Raw genomic sequence first — 23,648 nt, 5'->3', positions numbered from 1 at the left:
GATCAAATGTCTTGTTCTTCTTCAGAGACTCCATTTCCTCATCTGTAGCTTCAACCCATATATCTCAATCAAGATCCATCATCGCTTCTTGATAACTGCTTGGTTCCGGTTTTCCACCATCTTCTGTGACTAGATAAGAATAACAGGCTACCTCTTTTAGCTCATCTTCATAACCACATAATCCTAAATTCTTGGTGGAGGATTGATTTGCCTCCTCGGCCTCTCTCTAGTTAGCTAATAACCATCAGAATCATGTCTCTCAAATTTTTTTGTTTCCTCTGTATCCATCGGACATTTAGAATCCTATGACTCAATAGCTCCACCTTGAACATTTCTCTCCTTGAGACCGTTCTTACTTGCAAAAACAACACTAGAAAGGTCATTAGTTAATAATTGGGGTTTAGGGATCATACTTGAGCTTTGTTTTCCATTCAGGTCTTTGAACATCACATCATCTTTGAATACAACATTACGACTTATGGTGCACTTATTCTCCTCCAAAACCCATATTCTGAACCCTTAACACCTTCGGGATAGCCTGTGAATATCCCTTTATTTGCTCTGGGATTTAGGTTGCCATCATTCGTGTGCTCATAGACCACACACCCAAATTTCCTCAAACTTGATAAATTTGGAACATATGTCCACCTTTCCTCTAGAATCTCGAAATCAATAGCAGATGACGATGTTCTGTTTATCAGATACACCGATGCTGGAGCCGCTTCAGCCCAAAAATTTTGTCCTAAACCACTCTCACTGAGCATATTTATGACTTTATTCATAATCGTTCTGTTGAGGCGTGTAAGTACACGTTCGTGCCTCACTACACCTTCTTTCTTGCAAAGTTCATCAAACCTGAAGTTGTAAAACTCTAATCCATTATCTGTGCGAAGCTTCTTGACTATTCTTTCACTCTAAGTCTCCACCATCTTTTTCCAGTTGACGAAGGCCTGAAAAACTTCAGATTTTGTCCTTAAGAAGTACACCCATACATTCCTTCACCAATCATCTGTAAACGAGATGAAATATTGACACCGGACAAGACTAAAAGGAACATTCGGAGATCCCCAAAGATCTAAATGAATATAGTCTAGCTTGTGTTTGGTGTAATACTTCTCAGACCCAAAACTAACTCTCTGCATCTTTCCCATAATGCAGGCTTCACAGAATTTAACCTCTGAAACCTTATCTGTGCCCGTCACACTTTTTTCTTTGCCAGAACATCCAGTGCTTTCTGACCTACATGACCCAATCTGCTATGCCATAGATGCGTATGATCCTCGCCCTCTGATCCTTTGTCAATGATAGCACTTAGAGCTTCTGCTTTCCTAGCTTCCGCTTGCAAAACGTACAATGTCTCCCTCCTTGTACATTTCATTATAACCGTGCAATCCTTTACCACTTTGAGAACTCTATTCTCACCTCTGAACTCATACCCTTTATCTTCAAGCGTTCCTAAAGAGATCAAGTTTATGGACAACTCTGGCATGTATCTAACTTCATGTAACACAAACATTGTACCATATGTGTTCATAAACCGTATATTGTCAATACCTTTAACCTCAGAATATGAGCTATTAGCCATCCTTACTTTTCCTGATTTCACCTCTTTGAACTCCATGAAGAACCATATATTACCCTTGAGGCCTTGAGACAGAACCATGTTCTTATTCTTCTCGAGCCACCTATAGCATTGCTTCCTATAATGCCATTCTTTACTGCATATCCAACAAATCTTCTTGCCATCTCTTGACTTAGATCTGGACTTATTCCTACCTTTTCCTTGTTGATTTTTCCTTGTCTCAGTTCTTCCCCTCACAAACAAACCTTTTGATACATACTTAGAGACTAACACATCCTTGAGATCCAGCTCCCTTGATCTTGTCGTACTCGCGACTTCCTCAAACCTTATCTTGTCTCGATTGTACTTGAATGTTCCCTTCAGTATCTCGTACTTCGCTAGAAGAGAACTTGACAGATGAATCGCTTGCACCTCATCTGGAACCTCTATCTCAAGATTACTCAGATCCATTATCATCTTCAAGAACTCATCTATATTCTCATCAATTGATCTTGATTCTTGCATCTCGTATGTGTAAAGCTTCAATTGCATATACACTCTATTAGGTAAATTTCTCTTCATGATGCTCCAACTTATACCAAGATTCCCATGCAGTACCACATTTTTCAATCGTTATAAACACCTTATCTCCAACATTTAAGAAGATCTTTTCCATCACCTTCTCGCTATGCTCGATCCTCTTAGCTTCATCCTCTATTTGCTTCTTCTTAACCGCCGGATCTGACTCTTCTTCTCCGGTGAGTGGTGGAAATGGTTCTTGTTCTACCAGCGCGTACTTTAACCCCAACATCCTCAGATGTGCGAACATCCTCATCTTCCAGAGAGAAAATTCTCCAGATCCATCGAATCGATACACCTTGAGCTTTGTATTTGACATCTTTGAATCAAGTCGATTCAAACTAATAACCTTCGCTCTGATACCACTTTTGTAAGATCTACGCCTTAGATTTAACCGAATCAACTCACAAATCACTCACTATTTCACTTGTTCGTGTATATGCGAGAACTTGAACGATGTCAAATGAAAGTACAACAAAAAAAGAGACAGGAGACTTTAACCAGTTCAGCTCCAAACCGGAGCCTACGTCTGGCCGGAGATTTACTCCGAAATTCACTAGATTGCAGTGGCTTCTTCATTGGAGCGTATCGAGCTTCTCGATTCTGTTACAATTACAAACTGAATTAAAAAGATTACAAAGAGAGAAAGAAGATATCAACGCTCTTTTAGCTTCTTCTAAAACTCTTCTGCCTTTGCACATGAAGTCAACTTCACACGTGCTCTGGTCAATGACTTAAGAGTCAAACTCTCTGTTTCTCTCAGCGTATTCTCCACACTTGCATAATCGCATTATGGACACTTGGTCTTCACTAAAGGTTCAACCTATGGATGTAAAGGAGATAAACTACGTCTTAGGTTCGCTGCTCCCATAGTAGTTGGACTACCAGTCAGAACCAAGCAGTACCATCTTAACATAGGTAAATTTATCGGAATGTGATTTTTATTACTGTGTGAATGAGGAAAACCGACGGAAATGCTAAGTTGTGATTTGTTAAGCCGTAAATGATAGGATTATAATTTTATTAATTACAAAATTGCAAGTATATAGTGAAACGACCTAACCCGGTTTTTTATAATAATAATATAATTAAATACACCATAATATTTAATTACAACCCAAAAAATAAGCCAATGTAACATCCACAAACCTACTTTGTGGTTTCAAGATGGGTCTCGCTCGACACCATAGGGGTGTCGGTCGACACCATCAACTGTTCGGTTTAGCCAGTTTGGTTTTAAATCATCGAATCGAAGTGTTTGGATTTTTGGGAAGCTCTAAACCGTGTTATTTAAGTGAAAATTTGACGTGAGGGTTCAGCAGCCACTCATTTGTCATTTCCCAGAGAGAGAGAAAGAGAGAAAAGTTTCCATGTGAGTTCTTGTGAGTTTTTGGAGAGTTTTGTGCCTTTTCTTGAGAGATATTTCCTGTGGAGTGGTAATCTGAGACTATGAATGTGGGAGGGACTTGTTGTGGTGTTGGATTCATCATTTTTGGTCAGAAACTTCCTTTGAAATAGGTGAGTGCATGGCCATGGCTTATCTAAGCTTGAGATTCTTTGATTTGGTGTTCAATGAATTGTTTGATTGATTCCCTTGAATGCTTGTGTGCTTTTCGTGTCTTTTGTAGCTTGGTTTCACTCATGGGAATGCCTTGGACGCATGTGAGGTGTTTGGAGGCAGAAATCAGAGCTGGAGATAGAAAGAGACTGATGCTCGACATCGATGTCGGTCGATACCAATGCGAGGACAGCACGGAAACCCTAACAAGTGTCGGTCGACACCACGTGAAGGTGTTGGTTGACACAAACTAGGGTTTCTGGTGTTGATCACTAGTTAATAATTTTATTAAAAATAAAAATATGGGTCAAGTAGTTTCAACCAACAACAAATCAACATGCACAGTAGAAGTAGAAGACAAACCAAACCAACTCCAATTTAATATAAATATCATATCAATTATAACCAATAAAAACCATCAATCTAGCATGCTTCTAAACCAGATTCCAACAAAAATAACATAACCAATAATACAACTGAGACCCTAGATCATCCTTCTCTTCATCGTCATGATTCCACGTTACATTTTATCTGCACCACAACCACAATGAGATGCGTGAGTATTACCCGAAATACACAATGAGGCGATCCTCCCATCTACAAGCTTTACACACAAGCAAATCAAGAATACAACCACAAATAAAACATAACAAACTAGCCATTAAAGAGAACACCCAATAACACATTTACCATACCTACACATCATCACACAAAACAAATCATACAACCTAGTCGTTGAGATAAGGTCATGGTCATGCACTCACCTTAAAAAAGGTGATTCACAAAAATAACCAGAACCATAAGAGAGGCTCTCCAATTTTCAGGAACAACCAAACTCGCTCCTACAACCAATCACAACAATAAATAAACCATGAAACCAACTGCCAGGAAAAAATGAAAACTACAGTCTCAAAGTCGAAACTCTAAAACGAAAACCAACCATTAAATATGAAACTGATTCGGTGGAAATCTATCCCTAGACGTAACGGATCTCCCCAGAAAATCTTGTGCTGATCAGGTAACCATTACAAACCTCGATGGTCCCAGCTCGCTATGAGAAAACATGTCCCATGAATCTGCCAATAACTAACGAAATTTAGACCCAATTTCACTTCTGTAAAAAGATGAATATACGTAAAAGGCTTAGGTACAACTACACCAACAATCATTAACTTAGGAAACGATTTGAGTAATCAAACCCTCCTTCTCCCAAACCCTAAAAGTTATGTTTCCTTTCTTTCTCTCTAAAACAAAGCTTTGTTGATCTCCTTCACACCAAATCGACTAGAGTTCTCTCTTTCTCAAAATAAAACCAACGACAACAACAACACCAAAGCAAAAGCAGAAGGAATTGTCACTTGATAAATAATAGGGTTCTTGGTTTAATTAAATTAGCTAAACCAGTAATTAACTAAACCATCCTTTTTTTAATCAATAAATCGATCAGGCTAATAAACCAACAGTGATTAAACCGAATCCATTTCAATTCCCGATAGAAAATCTAATATTTTATTATTTACTGGAACACGGGCGTTACATATAATGACAACTGCAATAGTATTATTTGAAGGGAATAAACCTATAAGAATCAATCAGATATACTACAAATAATGATGCTTTAGATTTAGCTAGAATGTAAAAAGAGAATAGAATAAAAGATTCTAAATCAATAAGTGAAAGACATTAGATATAGAAAATCATCAGGGTTCATGACAATAAATGAAACAAATATATAGGTTGGATTAGAAACCGTTCTTGAAACATGAATATTAGACCAACATACTCTTGCATAATTGATTATTGAAGCACTGAATCGCCTAGAAACTAATATTTCGTTTAAATTTATGAAAACAAGCAAGCATTAATGTTAAATTTGGTTTTTCACATGGTCTTAACTTCAGCTTTCGTTGTCAAAGAAAATTTTTAAGCAATTCAACAACAGTTTTGATGTATCAATAAATTAAATCTAAGATCATAATCTTGGTGAGCAATTTAGATTGAAAGAAAAGAATGTTATAAATGAAGAACCAAACAAATCAATCCAAATATAACCTAACAACAATCAATTATAAAAAGCCCTTTCAAATTCCTGAACCCAATTAGAAAACTAATACTCTTATTTGAAATGCATTAACAAAAAGCATTAAGTCGAAGTGGTAAAAGGATTGGTGCCAAGTGCAGCGAGGATCGACTCTGTAGTTGTTGCGGATCCACCAGGAGAGTGCCTGTCGGCACCATCACTGTCAAGTTGGAAATTGACACCAAGATGGGTGTCAATCAACACCAAGTTTGGCTGGAGCTTGTCAGCTTCTTGTTTTATCTGGTTTGATGGAGGGTTTAACTTTGATTATGGGTCATGATGTTCTATCTTGCTCCTGTATAACCCATAGATAGGAAGACCATCTCACTAAGTATTAGTGATAATAGTTGTGTATCTTTTTCTTGGTGTAGATAAAGGTAAAATGTGACGTGGAATCATGGAGAGGATGAAGAGGGGTGATCTAGGATTGTTGACAAGCTCCAGCCGGGTGGTAACCTTTTACATTTCTTTTTTTGGAACTGGTTTAGAAGCATTTTAGGATTGTTGGATATTCCTAGTTGCCCTGGCCATTTGGGTACTTGGATCGGGTTCAGGTAGGAATCGATCGGGTTCGGGACTTTTGGGTAGAGGAGTTTAGTACCCAATAAGGTAAATAGAAAATATCAGTTTGGGTTCAGTTTGGGTATTACCGGGTTCGAATCGGTTCGGGTCTAAAATTTCAAAAGCTATACCCAAAAAGTTGGGTATTATTCAGATTTCAGGTATTTTGTACCCGATTACAAGAAATATCCGAGTTTTACCCAATTACCCAAAAAACTTAGTGCTACAAAAACTTAAAATAAATTGAATTTTTAAAATTTGGTTAAATTTTGAAACATAGCTAGACATTTCAATATAATTTTGGTTTTTTGGAATATTTTGAAAAATTGTCAACATTTGTGGCACAACAGTTTAGCCCATTAGCCAAATTCTTACATTCATAAGGAACGAGATTCGATATCTGGTGTGATGATGTCTTCTACAATTGGACTTACGACTGGCCACTACACTAAAGTCACTTCACAATATTCTTGAATACTAAATTATAATTATGAATAACTATGTTATAAAGAAACAAATTATAACTAATATTTTATGTATATTATTTTATTTCGGATATGTCGGGTACCCATTCGGTTTTCGGTTTGGTTCCAGATTCAGTTCTAGTTTTTCGGGGTGTGAAGATTATGATCCAATAGGATATTTTACAGATTCCGGATTATATTCGGTTCCATATTTTCGTCAGTATTGGTTTTTTTTCCTGGCCCAGTTCCTGGTTATGCAGGTTGATGTTCTGATGATAATTGGTTTGGTTATTTGTTGACGGTTTTATTAGTCGATTTAATTAAGTATTTTATGGAGATATTTTAGTTATGACATTGTTAAGAAAAAAAATACATATCGGACTGTGTGAAGAATAAGTTGGGAGAAGGTTATCGCAAGTAAGTAAATTTCTAAAAATATCATACTTCCCTGAGTTCCGTCGATTTGACTCGTTAAAACTAAAAAATGACTCCAAAGAAAACGAAAAATCTTCATAACAAAAAGTGATGCCAATAACTTATAGAGAACCCTTCCCAAGACGTTAAACAACAAAAATAATACATGCAACACCCCGATTTTAGAAAATACAGAGTTTTTTTTTTTTTGTCAACATCATTTGATCATCTATATCATCAAAATAGATTTATTTTATTGAATAACCATTCGAAGAGAATTCCACAGTTTTTTTTTGTCAACATCATTTGATCATCTATATCATCAAAATAGATTTATTTTATTGAATAACCATTCGAAGAGAATTCCACAGTAAGTGTGGTTGAGCTCGGAAAATTTCCAAATGAGTCTTTTGATAATTGATTGTTGAACCATGTGAGTGAAGATAAAATACGAAAAAACCTGCCAGTCATATATGAATGAACCCAAATGCCTAGAGAAGACCTGAGACTCACTAAAAAGTGGTCATCAGGGCATTACAATATGCAATATAATCCTTTTTCTTCACCTTCAAATTTGTAATTTATATAAACAGTATATTATATCAAATCCTCCCAAGAAAAGTCATTTCCACTTTAAAAATATTTAGAACATTATGTATGTGGTAACAAAACCTTTTAGTAAATATATATACATATATATATATTACAGACATATTAGTTTTAATTTCATAAAATTAGTCTGTATTTTTTGAAGACGAAAGGTCGAATTGCAAAAATGGTAATTTAGAGAACTTCTTTTACATAATACCTTTTTTTATTGAACTGAATTTTAAATAAGGAAGAAACCGAAAACAATATAAAAATGAAATAAAACACTAAAGTACCATTCTGTTAGGGGCTTGCGAATTGAATCGAACCGAAAACCAAAAAAACTTTGTAGGAAATATGAAAAAGCCATAACTAGACGGAGAACATATCGGCAACCATAATACTGTTTGTTGAGAAAGAAAGTAGTTCAACCAAACAATAAGTTGTTTTGAGTCCATTCCCAATTTGATATACTTCACCTAGAGCAAGGAAGCAGTAGAACTTAACTACAAGTTGTTTGCAGTCCAGTATTGTGGTATACGTAAATATATATTCCCTCCGTTTATTTTTACTTGTCATTCTAGAGATAATTTTTTGTTTTTTATTACTTGTCGTTTTGTATTTAAGATGCAATTTCATGTATTAAATTTTCAATTTTACTCCTAACTTTTAGATTATTAATTACTGATATCAAATGAAATAGTATATTAATGAGGGGTAAAATAGAAAATTTAATTGTTTTCTTAATATGTGTTAAATTATCTAGAATGACAAGTAATATAATAAAACTGAGGGAATATGAGATAACTTTTGACAATTTAAGAAAAATATTTAAGGTGATGTTTTTTCTTTTTCTATAAACTGATGTACCGGAACCAACCTTCAATCCATTTTGATTTAAAGAATGCATCTCCGTTACAAAAGGATATTGAACCCGGAGCACAAGCGAACCTGTACCCGTACGTGTACTATGATTATATATAACAAAGAAAATATTATAAGACTAGAATAAAAGTAATTTTTATTTAAAGCAACGTATATGTGATTGTTTTATTTGTTTTAAAAAAAATTATGAAATATTATGTTAGAAAATCATATGCTGAATATGACTTATGGAAATAACATCTATTTTGTAATATCTATATGGTTATTATGATTAATAGTTTAATACACATAAAATCCATACTATCTCTAATTACCAAAAATCAAACTAACCTGTAAATTATGATACACCTAAATTATGAATGCTATAATTTAATAACTAAAAATCACTTGTATATCTATTATATAGTCTACAAAAAAAAAAGTCTATACTTCCGAAATAATATAGTAGGAATTATTTTTCTTTTCAAAAACTAACCAAAATGTATTGCATTATTAAAAAAATTATTTGTTTATTTTTTAAAGAAATTCTTATTTACATACCAAATTACAAAACTATAGAAAATAATACAAATAAAAAATTCATAAAAACTAGAGAATAAAAAAAGAAATATTAAGCAAATGGTTATTGTGACATTTCAACCTCCAATGTTTTAATATATAAGAGATGGCTTTGAAATCATTTGGTCACTCTATGACAATTTAGCTATTATTTGATGGAGGTCTCTCTCTTCCTTCGCCTTAGTTATAACTTATAAATCATTATTGTTGTGATTTTTCATTATAAGTATTTTAAATCAATCGAGTAACTCGTGGTTTTTAGCTTATATACATATAATAATATATACTGTGGAAAAGCTATGGAATCTTGAAGTCGCGCGTTGGGCAATTTTAAAATAAAAATGGTCGCTTTCTTCTGTCCAAATGAAAGTTAAATAGTTTTATTTTATCGTATGATTCATCATCTATATATGACGCACAAATGTATACTTGAAAGTTCATAGTTTCAACTTTCAAGGGTGCAACAAGATGAGTGATCTGTTGTGGATTACAGGACTGTGTGTTATAGCCTTAGTGGTTGTGAGGATTAGCCATTGGTGGTACCGATGGTCAAACCCTAAGTTCAACGGCAAGTTACCTCCGGGATCAATGGGTTTCCCGATCATCGGAGAGACATTCCACTTCTACAAGCCTCATGGATTCTACGAGATCTCACCTTTTTTCAAGAAGAGGATGTCAAAGTCAGATTTTAATCCCTCTCTATATCTATATATATGTGTGATCTTGTATGTTTATATCCTTATTCATACGTTTGTATCAGGTACGGGCCTTTGTTTCGAACGAACATTCTAGGATTCAAAACCGTGGTTTCGACAGATAAAGATGTGAACATGGAGATTTTGCGGCAAGAGAACAAGTCTTTCAATTTAAGTTATCCCGATGGTTCACTACACGAAAACACGGCGTTTGGGACTACTTGTTGTGACTGAATTTATAGTCGCAAACTTTTGTGACTACTGTGTGACACTTTTGCGACGGACTAACGATGACGAATACAATTGACGTAAAAGCGTCGCAAATTTACGACTACTAATTGTAGTCGCTAGCTCGTTGCTATTCTGCGACTACTTTGGGACATTTTATCGTGAAAAAATAGCTCGTCGCAAAATAATCGCAATTTATGACAAACCATAAACTGAAGATTAAGTCAGTAAAGTTAGTCGCAAAACTGTCTTCAAATCACGACGTTTTTGCCACTATTGTTTTGCTTTTGAATTTTATAGTCACAAATCAGTCGGTGACTATGTCGGTAAAAAACGTGCTAAATGTGGTAGTGTGAGTTTGTACTGAACTTTTGTGACCCTTTTATGAGTCTCAATTACGTGGTAAAACAGTGACAAATGCGTCGTTATTTGCGACACACTCTTTCTTTGTTGCAAAAGAATCGCAAAGCAGTCACTTATTGATGTCGGCAAAAAACGTGATAAATGTTTCAGTTTGCGTTTGTACTGAGCTGTTTGGAGCTTTAATTTGTCTCAATTATGTGGTTTTTAGTGACAAAGGAGTCCTTATTTGCGACTGTTTTGCCTAGAGTCGCAAAGTAGTCGCAAAATTTATACTATATATAACACATCATTCTCACCATTCCATTCATATCAATCTCATTCATTTCTAACTAGAGAGACGGAATAAAAAAAAATTAGTGAAAAAAAGATTTTTTTTTTTTTTTAGAAGAGAAGAAAAAAAAAAAGAGAGAAAGAAGATTTGTTGTTTTAGAAGAAAAGAAAAAAAAAAGCTATGTGGAATTCATCTCGAGAGTGGATGTATAATCGGATCGATGGAAGAACAAATAATATCTCTAAAGAATTTTTGGCGGGAGTTGAGCAGTTCATGAATTTCGCAAACAACCAGCCTATGGCACAAAACAGTGGAGGTAGGTTTTACTGTCCTTGCGTAAAATGTCAGAACGATGTTATTTTGCATGGTACGACAATATCTAATCATTTGCATAGTAAAGGATTTATGCCAAATTATTATGTATGGTCTGAACATGGTGAAGATTATGACGTGTTAGGGGTAGGAACTAGTAGTCATTATCCTAATACAAATTATACTAGTACTTGTAGTCAGCATGGTAGTCAACCTGGTAGTCAGCCAATTGGATTTGAGGGAAATGTATATGCTGAGATGGTGAATGATGCATTTCATGGTACCACGCCTTTTAATGAGTATCATGAGTATGGAAGTGGATATGATCATGGATATGATCATATCCATGAAGAACCCACTGAAGAGGCGAAACGGTTCTACGACATGTTAGATGCTGCAAATACTCCACTTTATGATGGATGTCATGAAGGTCATTCGCAACTATCATTGGCGTCTAGGTTCATGAACATCAAGGTTGATAATAATTTGTCTGAGGCATGCATGGACGATTGGGCTGAATTGTTTACGGAGGTTTTACCAGAGGGTAATCAAGCTACTGGTTCATACTACGAGACAGAGACTTTAGTTCGAAAGATAGGATTGCCATACCATACAATTGATGTATGTATAGAGAATTGTATGATATTTTGGAAAGAAGATGGGAATTTGGAGCATTGCAAGTTCTGTGGGAAGCCAAGGTACAAAAGTAGTGGGGGTAGAACTAGAATACCCTTCAGTCGTATGTGGTATCTACCTATTGCAGATAGATTGAAGAGGATGTACCAATCAGAGAAGACCGCATCATCAATGAGATGGCATGCTGAGCATGATTCAGAAGATGGAGTAATGTGTCATCCATCTGATGCGCCTGAATGGAAGAATTTCCAACATTTACATCCCACATTTGCGCAAGAGCCACGAAACGTTTACCTTGGGTTATGTACAGATGGTTTTAATCCATTTGGGGTCTCCAAAAATCATTCTTTGTGGCCTGTGATCTTAACTCCATACAACCTACCTCCAGATATGTGCATGAACAGCGAGTATTTATTTCTTACGATTCTGAACTCCGGACCAAACCACCCACGAGCCAGCCTTGATGTTTTCCTCCAACCATTAATCGATGAGTTAAAGGAGTTATGGTATAATGGGGTTGAGGCTTATGATATCTCACTAAATCAAAATTTCAACATGAAAGTTGTTCTTATGTGGACAATAAGCGATTTTCCAGCGTACGGTATGTTGTCGGGATGGACGACGCATGGAAGATTAGCATGTCCAATTTGTATGGATGACACTGGTGCTTTTCAATTACCAGCTGGGAGGAAAACATGTTGGTTTGACTGTCATAGGAGATTTCTTCCTACAAGTCATCCGATGCGGAAGAATAAAAAGGACTTTCTGAAGGGAAAAGATTCATTGAATGACGAGCCACCAGCATCTCTGAGTAGTCAAGCTATCTATGAGCGTATAAGGAAAGCCAAAGCACCTAAAACATCTATTTGCGGTGGGAATGGTCACGAAAAGAAAGTTAAAGGCTACGGAAGATGGCATAATTGGCATAAAGAAAGCATATTATGGCAGTTACCGTACTGGGTCGATCTGAATTTAAGGCACAACCTGGATTTGATGCACGTCGAGAAAAATGTCTTTGATAACTTGATGTACACCACTATGAATGTAAAAGATAGATCGAAAGACAACGTGCAATCAAGATTGGATATTGCAAGATTTTGTTCCCGGCAAGATTTACATCTAGATGCTCAAGGGAGAGCCCCATTCCCTATTTGGAGATTGAAAACCAAAGCGAAAGAGGCTTTATTAAAATGGGTAAAAGAAGATGTTAGATTCCCAGACGGATATGTCGCAGATTTAGCTAGTTGTGCTGACATGAAAAATGGAAAGTTTTCGGGAATGAAGAGTCATGACTGCCATGTGTTTATGGAACGATTGCTTCCGTTCATATTTGCAGAGCTTTTACCGCGTAATGTCCACCTGGCGATTTCAGGTATATAAATTAAACATTTAATTTGGTTTAGTTGTTGATATTATATTTATATGTAACAACATAACATGTTATAACTTTGTAGGGATTGGAGCATTTTTCCGCGACCTATGTAGTAGAACATTGGAGCAATCCCGCCTCGAAATTCTGAAGGATAATATTGTCATGATCTTGTGTAATTTGGAGAAAATCTTCCCTCCTTCATTCTTTGATGTAATGGAGCACCTCCCTATTCACCTACCTTATGAAGCACAACTTGGTGGTCCTGTGCAATATAGGTGGATGTATCCTTTCGAAAGGTTTTTTAAACGTTTAAAAGGGAAAGCGAAGAACAAAAGATATCCAGCTGGCTCAATAGTTCAATCCTACTTGAATGATGAGATATCTTATTTCTCAGAACACTATTTCGCTTCACACATTTCTACAGCAAGGAGAAGAAGGTAAAACTTCAAATATGATTATTGAATTTTTCTATCAACTTCTAAAATTGTGAAAAAGTTTTACAAAATAAACTTTAACAGGTTAATTCGGCATGAAGAAGGTGAAGTACCTGTATATCCTATACCAGTACCAGATATATTCACTCAAGTTGGTCGTCCAGGCGGAAAAAGTAGTGAATTTTGGTTAACTGAAAAAGATTATAAATGTGCACACGCATATGTTCTGCGCAATTGTGATTATTTCCAGCAACATGAGAGGTATTTTTGATTTACCAAGTATATTTATAACCATATGTTCTTAGGTAAACTTTACAATATTTACTTTTTGTTGATAAAATACAGATTGTTGGAGGCGCAAATTCGATATGAATATCCAGAACTATCTGATGAAGATGTTAGGTCGAAAAGAGAAGAAGATTTCCATGAATGGATTAAGCAATATGTATGTTTTACTATCCACCAATTAATTATATCAACATGTTAAATATTGTGATCTAAAATTTTGTATATATATTTGGCACAGGTGCGTGGTGGTTTTGAAAGTTTTCCTCCATGGGTCCATGAAATCGTGGACGGTCCTGAAAATAAAGTTAAGTCTTGGCCTATATATTTTACAAGAGGTTATCTGTTTCACACAAAAGCTCACGGTCTAACTAAAAAAACAATGAATTATGGGGTATGTGTCCGAGGACAAACTTATTCCGATTCATCTGACGAGGACGATTTTTACGGGACCATTGAAAATATCATAGAGCTTACCTATCCAGGATTTTTGAATTTACGGGTCACACTTTTCTATTGTGAATGGTATGACTCTACAATTGACAAAGGCACTCGAATACGCGATGGAGGCATTGTTGACGTGTTGTCATCAAGGAGATACCGACATTATGAACCGTTTATATTAGGTAATGTTCTATTTTAAATATATATTTAAAGATATATATATACATCTAATTGGAGAACCATTTTTTATGTGTAGGTTCACAAGCTGAGCAAGTTTGTTATCTTTCATATCCTCACACTAAACGACCTCGAAAAATTTGGCTCAACGTTCTGAAAGTTAATCCAAGGCATGCTGTACAAGGGAACTTAAAACAAAAGGAGGTTGTTATATTGCAGCAAACAGTTGATGATGGAATGACAGATTCAATAGAGGAGATCATAGTTGACAGTTTCGTAGATGGTAATCATCCTAATGAAGAACTTGATTTTGAGATCAACGATGCTGAACAAGAAGACGAATTTCGTGGCAACTACTCGTCCTCGTCTTCGTCTTCAGATGAGGATGAAGATCAAGAAGATGAAAATGAGGAATATGAATAATTTTCATGTTTATTATTTGTTTATTTGTAATTTTATTGAAATCGCAAACACTAGTGTTATTATAAATTTATTGAAATTTCGATGATATTTTCTCTCTAATTTTATCAATATTTTATAGTCAGAAAAACGTCACAAATTGAGACTATAGTGCGACTCACGTTTTGCGACTGTTTTGTCACTAAAGTCGTCACAAATTGAGACTATACTGTTTTGTCACAAAGTCGTCACAAATTGAGACTATATTGTGACTGAACTCATGTTTTGCGACTGTTTTGTCACTAAAGTGATTGTGCATCTGTTTATTTCAGTCGCAATAGAGTCTTAAAGTACAACGGTTTAGCGAGTATCTCACATTAATTTTAGAATTTTACAAATTTGAGTACAAATAATGTCAACTTATACATTTTTACTTATATGTGACATCTAATTTTAACTAAATTTCTATAATCACATAAATAAAACACCAAATTAGACAATTATGTTTATATCCTCCAACACATGTATTAGGGTTACATGTGTTTTAATTAAGTTAGAGTAGTGATGGTTGTATATTACAAAAACATATAAAAATTGTTATGTTTGATATTTTATCAAAACTAAACTCTTAAAGGAGAGTATACATGATCAAAGGGTCATGTCTAATATGTTTTTGGTTAAAAAATCTTAACACAAAATTAGACTAATATTGTTTTGTCACAAAGTCGTCACAAATTGAGACTATATTGTGACTGAACTCATGTTTTGCGACTGTTTTGTCACTAAAGTGATTGTGCATCTGTTTATTTCAGTCGCAATAGAGTCTTAAAGTACAACGGTTTAGCGAGTATCTCACATTAATTTTAGAATTTTACAAATTTGAGTACAAATAATGTCAACTTATACATTTTTACTTATATGTGACATCTAATTTTAACTAAATTTCTATAATCACATAAATAAAACACCAAATTAGACAATTATGTTTATATCCTCCAACACATGTATTAGGGTTACATGTGTTTTAATTAAGTTAGAGTAGTGATGGTTGTATATATTTACAAAAACATATAAAAATTGTTATGTTTGATATTTTATCAAAACTAAACTCTTAAAGGAGAGTATACATGATCAAAGGGTCATGTCTAATATGTTTTTGGTTAAAAAATCTTAACACAAAATTAGACTAATATTGTTTTGTCACAAAGTCGTCACAAATTGAGACTATATTGTGACTGAACTCATGTTTTGCGACTGTTTTGTCACTAAAGTGATTGTGCATCTGTTTATTTCAGTCGCAATAGAGTCTTAAAGTACAACGGTTTAGCGAGTATCTCACATTAATTTTAGAATTTTACAAATTTGAGTACAAATAATGTCAACTTATACATTTTTACTTATATGTGACATCTAATTTTAACTAAATTTCTATAATCACATAAATAAAACACCAAATTAGACAATTATGTTTATATCCTCCAACACATGTATTAGGGTTACATGTGTTTTAATTAAGTTAGAGTAGTGATGGTTGTATATATTTACAAAAACATATAAAAATTGTTATGTTTGATATTTTATCAAAACTAAACTCTTAAAGGAGAGTATACATGATCAAAGGGTCATGTCTAATATGTTTTTGGTTAAAAAATCTTAACACAAAATTAGACTAATATTGTTTTGTCACAAAGTCGTCACAAATTGAGACTATATTGTGACTGAACTCATGTTTTGCGACTGTTTTGTCACTAAAGTGATTGTGCATCTGTTTATTTCAGTCGCAATAGAGTCTTAAAGTACAACGGTTTAGCGAGTATCTCACATTAATTTTAGAATTTTACAAATTTGAGTACAAATAATGTCAACTTATACATTTTTACTTATATGTGACATCTAATTTTAACTAAATTTCTATAATCACATAAATAAAACACCAAATTAGACTATTATGTTTATATCCTCCAACACATGTATTAGGGTTACATGTGTTTTAATTAAGTTAGAGTAGTGATGGTTGTATATATTTACAAAAACATATAAAAATTGTTATGTTTGATATTTTATCAAAACTAAACTCTTAAAAGGAGAGTATACATGATCAAAGGGTCATGTCTAATATGTTTTTGGTTAAAAAATCTTAACACAAAATTAGACTAATATTGTTTTGTCACAAAGTCGTCACAAATTGAGACTATATTGTGACTGAACTCATGTTTTGCGACTGTTTTGTCACTAAAGTGATTGTGCATCTGTTTATTTCAGTCGCAATAGAGTCTTGAAGTACAACGGTTTAGCGAGTATCTCACATTAATTTTAGAATTTTACAAATTTGAGTACAAATAATGTCAACTTATACATTTTTACTTATATGTGACATCTAATTTTAACTAAATTTCTATAATCACATAAATAAAACACCAAATTAGACAATTATGTTTATATCCTCCAACACATGTATTAGGGTTACATGTGTTTTAATTAAGTTAGAGTAGTGATGGTTGTATATATTTACAAAAACATATAAAAATTGTTATGTTTGATATTTTATCAAAACTAAACTCTTAAAAGGAGAGTATACATGATCAAAGGGTCATGTCTAATATGTTTTTGGTTAAAAAATCTTAACACAAAATTAGACTAATATTGTTTTGTCACAAAGTCGTCACAAATTGAGACTATATTGTGGCTGAACTCATGTTTTGCGACTGTTTTGTCACTAAGTGTAATTTTTGTTTAATGTTTACGACAGTCACAAAGTAGTCTTAAATTACTACTACTTTCTTACGGATTTAAATTTCCCCAAATTTTAGTGAAAAATTTTAGCGGTAATTATTCCCCCCAGATTAATTATTCCCCCCATCATCAATTGAACACTCTTAGTTCTCTTAGGAAATAACGAAACCCTCATAATTTCCCGAAACCCTCTTTTTTCTTTTCTCTCTGTCTTCTCGTTTTCTTCTGAAATTCCGACTTCTTCTCTGACTTCTTCTCCGACTTCTTCTCCGACTTCTGTTCCTATGAAATCCGGTGGTGGTCGTGGTTCTAAATCTGGTGGTGGTCGTGGTGCTAGATCTGGCGGTGGTGGTCGTGGATCTGGCGGCGTTGCGAGACGAAGTAGAGATGTCGCTTCGTCGTCTCACTCCTCTAACCCTTCCTCTCACAACGAAAATTCTTCACACTCCCAACAATCTCAACCGTCGCTTCCATCTCGGTATACGCAAGCTTCATTTCCCCAGTATCCTCGAGAAGCTTCTCCTCAGCCACAACAACCAGGCTTTCAACAACAGCTCCACTCCCAGATGCAGCAGCCACCACCACCGCATGCTCATGTTCCGGTGTATCAACAGGTGGCTCCTCAGAATCCGGGATACCAACAGCCGCTTCACAACGGTGGATATCAACCACCGCTTCACCATCCGGCTTATCCACCGCCGCTTCAGGATCTGGGGTTTCTGCCACCGAATCCTCAGAATCCGGTGTATCAACCGCCAGCTCCTCCGAATCTAGGATTCCAACCGCCGCCGCCTCCGAATCAGGACGGTCAAGAGCATCCACCACCGGCTCAGAATCAAGACTTCCAACAGCAAATGGATGAGTTGCTTGCACTTCCTGGTCGACAACATCTCCCGATATTGAGTCCGCATCCCTTCCCCGACACTCAAAGCATATGGTAAAATATTTTTTTCTTTTATTTTATCATTTGATTATTTCTTACGATAAATAAGTAAAATATTTATCATTTGATTATCATTTTATCATTTGGTAAAATATTTTTTTCTTTTATTTTATAATTTGATTATCGCATTGCTCCCATTTGAAAAACGCTTTGTGTGTTGTGTAGTTTAGATAAAATAAGTAGATTATTGTTTGGTTCAGTTTCTTATTGTTTTCAAAGTTTTGTAACTTTTCTTAGTTGTTTTCAAAGTTTCTAAATTGTTTTCAAAGTTTGTTGTGTTGTGTTGTATTGTGTTGTGAAGTTTAGTTACATGTCCAATTTGATTATTGTGTTGTGATCCATTCGCTTATATTTTATAACTTAACACTCTCATATTTATGTAACAGGTTTGGACGAGACAAAGGAAAGCTATCTCGTGTTATTTCTGGGATTTTAAGGAGAAAGTTCGATGGTCCATACTTCAGCTGGAAGGTTACGCCATTACACATACGGGAGAGATATTTTAGATCCTTTGCGGTAATGAGTTTCTTTTTAGAAACAGTTTCTTTTTTTACTAAACTAAGTTAATGAGTTTGTCTTTTGTTTACTTACTTGACACTTACTTTTACATTTTTTTACTGTGTAGCGGAAATACAATTGGGATGTTGCGATTACGGAGCTTGTGCGAGAAGGATTTGTGAAGATAGCGAAAAACAGAATGAAAGGAATTGTAAGTCAAGCAAAGACATATGATGAGCCACCGATTTGGATCAATCCTACACTTTGGTTACAAATGTGGGAGCATTGGGACACACCCGAAGCTAAGGAGAAGAGCTCTAATGCATCCCAAGCCCGTAATTCTGATCGTGACGGTCTTGGAATCCACAAACATCTATCCGGCCAGAAATCTTACTTGCGAATTCAACAAGAGTTGGTAAATGCTCTAAACTAACTCTAATTATTTCATTTAAATAGTTTAGTATCCACAATTAACATTCTTTCTATCCATTGTAGGAAGAAAAGTTGGGACGTCTTGTCTCGCTTGGAGAGGTGTTTGTCGCAACACATACAAAGGCAGATGGAAGTTTTGTTGATCAGAAGGCCAAACAAGTTGTGGAGACATATGAGAAGAACATAGAGGAGGTAATGTCTCAAATGGAGTCTGATGTTACAGACCACTCCTCGCCAGATTCTCCTCATGCAACCGTCCTCCCCATTCAAGAAAAAGATGACATTTTCTTAAAGGTAATTTCCAGTACAATTGTATTTGTTGTGCCTATGATAATTGTCTTATTTTGCTAAGCTAAGTATCTGATTTTGATTGATGCTTAAGAATCCTTGATATTGATATACTTTTGATTGATGCTTGAGAATACTCGATGTTGATTATCTGGGTTGATATTATATTTCTATCTGGGTTTGTGTGATATTTCTGTTTGTTATGTTTGTTTTGTCAATGATCATCTCTTCTTTTGTCTTAGTGTACTGTAACGAATGCCAAGGGAACCCCCTTTGGACTTGGAAGTCTCTCGGAGATAATCACCAAAGGGAAAAGAAAGGCTACTTATCCAAGCTCTAGTCCAGATTCGCTGTTAGAGATTCAAGAACAACTCCAGGTTGCTCGTCGTAAGCTCGCTGAGCAAGATGAAGAAAATGCTCGACGTGCCAGAGAAGATGCTAGACGTGATCAGGAGCATCGTGACGCTCAAAACCGCATTGCAACCTTGGAGATGCTCGTATCCTACTTGAAGACTAGTGATCCGGGGTTTGCAGAATTCTTGTCTACTCAACCACCAGCCAATGCGCCATTAACCACAGCAGCAGCAGCAACCAACATCACTCCAGCCACTGCGACCAATGTCAACCAACCTGCAACAACCACTTCAGGAACTAGTTCACCATCGACTGCGACTGCACCAACCACTTCACCTGCGACTGCACCAACCACTTCACCAACCACTTCACCTTTGTCAGTATCATCCTCTCATGCTTAACAAACTAATTCTATCTCTCTTAAGCCTCTATAACTATTTTTTGGATTGTGTAGTAGTGTTTCTAGATCCTTAGCCTACTAAAACTATGACTAATATATGATCTAGAATGATTTGTATGTTTTTTGTTAAGATCATTCAAATCAGGATTTTAATTTAAATTCAGGTTTTTTTTTCAAAATTTATTGTATACTGTCCCAAATTACTAGGTATATTTTCACTGATTTGCGACCATTTATAATTTAAATAAACACAAACAAAGTACCAAATTCGTTGTTTATATGTCACGATTTTGGGACTAAACAAAATTAGTCTTCAGTCCGTCACAAACAATTCTGACTCCTTTGCGACTACCTTGTGACGAAACAGCAACTACTTTAGGACCAAATTTCAGATTTTTAAAGTTTACTGTGGTATTAAGTCAGTCTTCCAAACGTAGCTAATTTGTGACTACCATGTCGTCTGAAAGAAGTCGTCTATTACGACTGCCAAGGCGAGTCACTATACCGTCGTTAATTACGACGATATATTCCGGTCTGTCCGTAGTCGCCAATTACGACTGCGCCAGTGAGTGACTATAGAGTCGTTCATTACGACGGCAGGTTTCGGTCTGTGTGTAGTCGCTAATTAACGACCACAATCCTTGTCTCGAATGCGTCGCAAATAAGGGACTGGTTTGCGACCAAAAAAATTTGCGACCAAATATTTGCGACCAAATATAACAGTCCTTCAATTGTCGCACATACCGACTTAGCGACTGATTTGAGACGATTCCGGTAGTCCCAAACGCCGTGTTTTCGTGTAGTGGTTTAGTGAAGTCTTTGGGAAAAGAGAGCATATTTTTCAAGACCGGGAACATTCACAAGCACATCAAACTAATAAGTATGCAGCTTGTGGGTTCGGAGAATTTGAAGCGGAATATATTAAAAGATATGGACCGCGTGACCCGCGAGCATCTCAGTTTGAAGGCTAGCCAAGGAAGATTCGATGTTAGGGATGCAGTTTTCAGTGTATATTATCTATCCTTTTTTTTGTGTCTCTGACAAATTTCATTGACAATACAGTTAATGTTGTTGCGTGGTATAGTCTCTCACTGGCTCTTTAATCTGTTTTTAATCTTTGTAGATGATAACAGCTCACTTGACACCAAAAATGATAAGTAATCTCAAACCAGAGACTCAAGCAAAGCTTATGGATAATTTCAAGGCCTTCAGTTTTGATTGGTTTCGGCCATCTTTTACTCTAGAGGCCTTGAAGGGAATCTACAAAACTCTTCGGGTGAGACTTATTTTTTTTCTTATATTTTGGGGAGCTAGGCTAGCACAATACTATATAAACCCTTGATTTCTATAATTGTTTATTATATACAGGCATGCCGAGATGGGATGAAGCTGTTAAACGATGTTTACTCGAAGAGGAATGCGTCAACAGAAAAGCACGATGACTTCCTTAACACGGTGATGGAAGAGCTTGAGAAAGAAGGAAGCTTAGTGACCCAAGATGCGATTGTAAGCCTCATCTTTGTTCTTTCATGTGTCACTCAGGAGCTCACCGTTAAGACCATTTGTTTCGCTGTCAAATTCCTATCGGAAAACCCAAAAGTTCTCGCTGAACTGAAGGTAAAATGTTTAGAGAAGCTAATAATTTTTACATCTAACCATGTGATGGTATTCTAGCAAATATGTATTTTTTATTTGCTAGACACAAACAAACAAGCTTATTTGTCTGTATGTTGATATATATATATATATATATATATTGTAATTTGGCAGAGAGAGCACGTGGGGATCCTTGAAAGCAGAGAAGATAAAGAAGGTGGAGTTACTTGGGAAGAATACAGACACAAGATGACTTTCACCAACATGGTAACTAATTACTTGATCTTCTTTCGTCTAAGGCTAGTATAATATATTGTAAGGTTCACATGGTGCACCTTTTATTTACACTTTCTAGGTTATCAATGAGACGCTTCGACTGGCAAACATGGCTCCGGTTGTGTTTAGAAAGGCGGTGGAGGATGTGGAAATCAATGGCAAGTACTAACACTGATCATGTGATATATCGTATACTACTAAAGTATTTATTTTTTTAAGTTGACTGTTTTTTACGAAATTTTGTAACTACAGGATACACTATTCCAGCTGGTTGGGTAGTGTTGGTTGCAACTTCAGTGGTTCATTTTGATTCTGAAGTATATGAAAACCCTTTCGAGTTTAATCCATGGAGATGGGAGGTATTGTATATTTACTCGAAAACGCCAGAACATTTAGTAGATGAACGAAGTTACTCTGATTTATTATATTTTTAATACGTGCATGATAAATTAAAATAATCATATATTGTTTTTTACGTTTTATCATTCAACAGAAATTTTGTTAATTGTATGCATTAGGCGGAATAACATTTTCAAAACATAAAAACAAAAAAAAAACTGCGTACGTATTTTTAGCTAATCTATTAATTGGAACATTGATGATGGTTATGGTGTGCAGGGGAAAGAGGTGCGGTCTGGGTCGAAAACATTCATGGTGTTTGGTGGAGGAGTTAGACAGTGCGTTGGTGCAGAATTTGCGAGACTTCAGATTTCAATTTTCCTCCACCATCTTATCACAACTTACGATTTCTCGTTGTTCAAAGGCTCTGAGGTCATTCGAGCGCCAGCTGTTTTCTTCCCTGAGGGCATTTCAATAAACATCTCCAAGTGTTCCACATGACCTTATCGCAGACATCCTCTGACTACATAAATCTCCTTCGTATCTTCTTTGTTTTTCCTAAACATTATAATATTAATGCTCGCGATTTCAATATCTTCTACAAGCAAACTCTACAAATTAAATACCTTATATGAACTTTTAGTGCCGTGACAATAATAATATCTTCTACAACTCTACAGCTTTCTACCTTCTATGATATTTAATGCGGTAATAATAATAATAATATAATCATACAATTTTTGTTTTCTATTTCTTAATGCTAGACGATAAAGTCTTTAGTAACACGTAATCAACAAATCATAGCAGGAATTTTATCTTCTCCAACGATGTTTATATATATTACTGATCATGTTCATCTACTAGAAAAAAAACTTAGGAAATGATAAATAAGTTAAATGAATAATACACTAGGATTTAACCCGCG

The 23,648-nt window shown here is 35.3% G+C and overlaps 4 protein-coding genes across 4 annotated transcripts; all 4 read left to right on the top strand.

Annotated features, from left to right (window-relative positions):
* Nucleotides 1–9,376: 9,376 nt before the first annotated feature.
* Nucleotides 9,377–23,395, top strand: LOC104780148 (cytochrome P450 708A2-like). Its single transcript, XM_087510151.1, has 9 exons — nt 9,377–9,928; nt 10,009–10,130; nt 21,316–21,520; nt 21,636–21,788; nt 21,881–22,129; nt 22,283–22,375; nt 22,464–22,542; nt 22,637–22,743; nt 23,003–23,395. Exons 3-9 carry the CDS (start codon nt 21,395–21,397, stop codon nt 23,222–23,224), a joined length of 1,029 nt encoding a protein of 342 aa, XP_087366277.1. The 5' UTR covers nt 9,377–9,928; nt 10,009–10,130; nt 21,316–21,394; the 3' UTR covers nt 23,225–23,395.
* LOC147945711 (uncharacterized) lies at nt 11,440–13,830 on the top strand. Its single transcript, XM_087509335.1, has 3 exons — nt 11,440–13,125; nt 13,208–13,562; nt 13,644–13,830. Exons 1-3 carry the CDS (start codon nt 11,502–11,504, stop codon nt 13,828–13,830), a joined length of 2,166 nt encoding a protein of 721 aa, XP_087365461.1. The 5' UTR covers nt 11,440–11,501.
* Nucleotides 13,855–14,888, top strand: LOC147945710 (uncharacterized). The gene is made up of 3 exons (XM_087509334.1): nt 13,855–14,004; nt 14,086–14,470; nt 14,545–14,888. Exons 1-3 carry the CDS (start codon nt 13,855–13,857, stop codon nt 14,886–14,888), a joined length of 879 nt encoding a protein of 292 aa, XP_087365460.1.
* LOC147945709 (uncharacterized) lies at nt 17,882–20,691 on the top strand. The gene is made up of 5 exons (XM_087509333.1): nt 17,882–18,534; nt 18,927–19,056; nt 19,166–19,453; nt 19,534–19,764; nt 20,001–20,691. Exons 1-5 carry the CDS (start codon nt 17,882–17,884, stop codon nt 20,511–20,513), a joined length of 1,815 nt encoding a protein of 604 aa, XP_087365459.1. The 3' UTR covers nt 20,514–20,691.
* Nucleotides 23,396–23,648: the final 253 nt, after the last annotated feature.

Source organism: Camelina sativa, chromosome 4 (assembly GCF_030686135.1).
Source record: "Camelina sativa cultivar CO46 ecotype springtype chromosome 4, ASM3068613v1".
In the NCBI taxonomy this organism is placed as follows: domain Eukaryota; kingdom Viridiplantae; phylum Streptophyta; class Magnoliopsida; order Brassicales; family Brassicaceae; genus Camelina; species Camelina sativa.
Note: the sequence above shows the minus strand (reverse complement) of the source record. Positions and strands in the feature narration are given on the sequence as shown.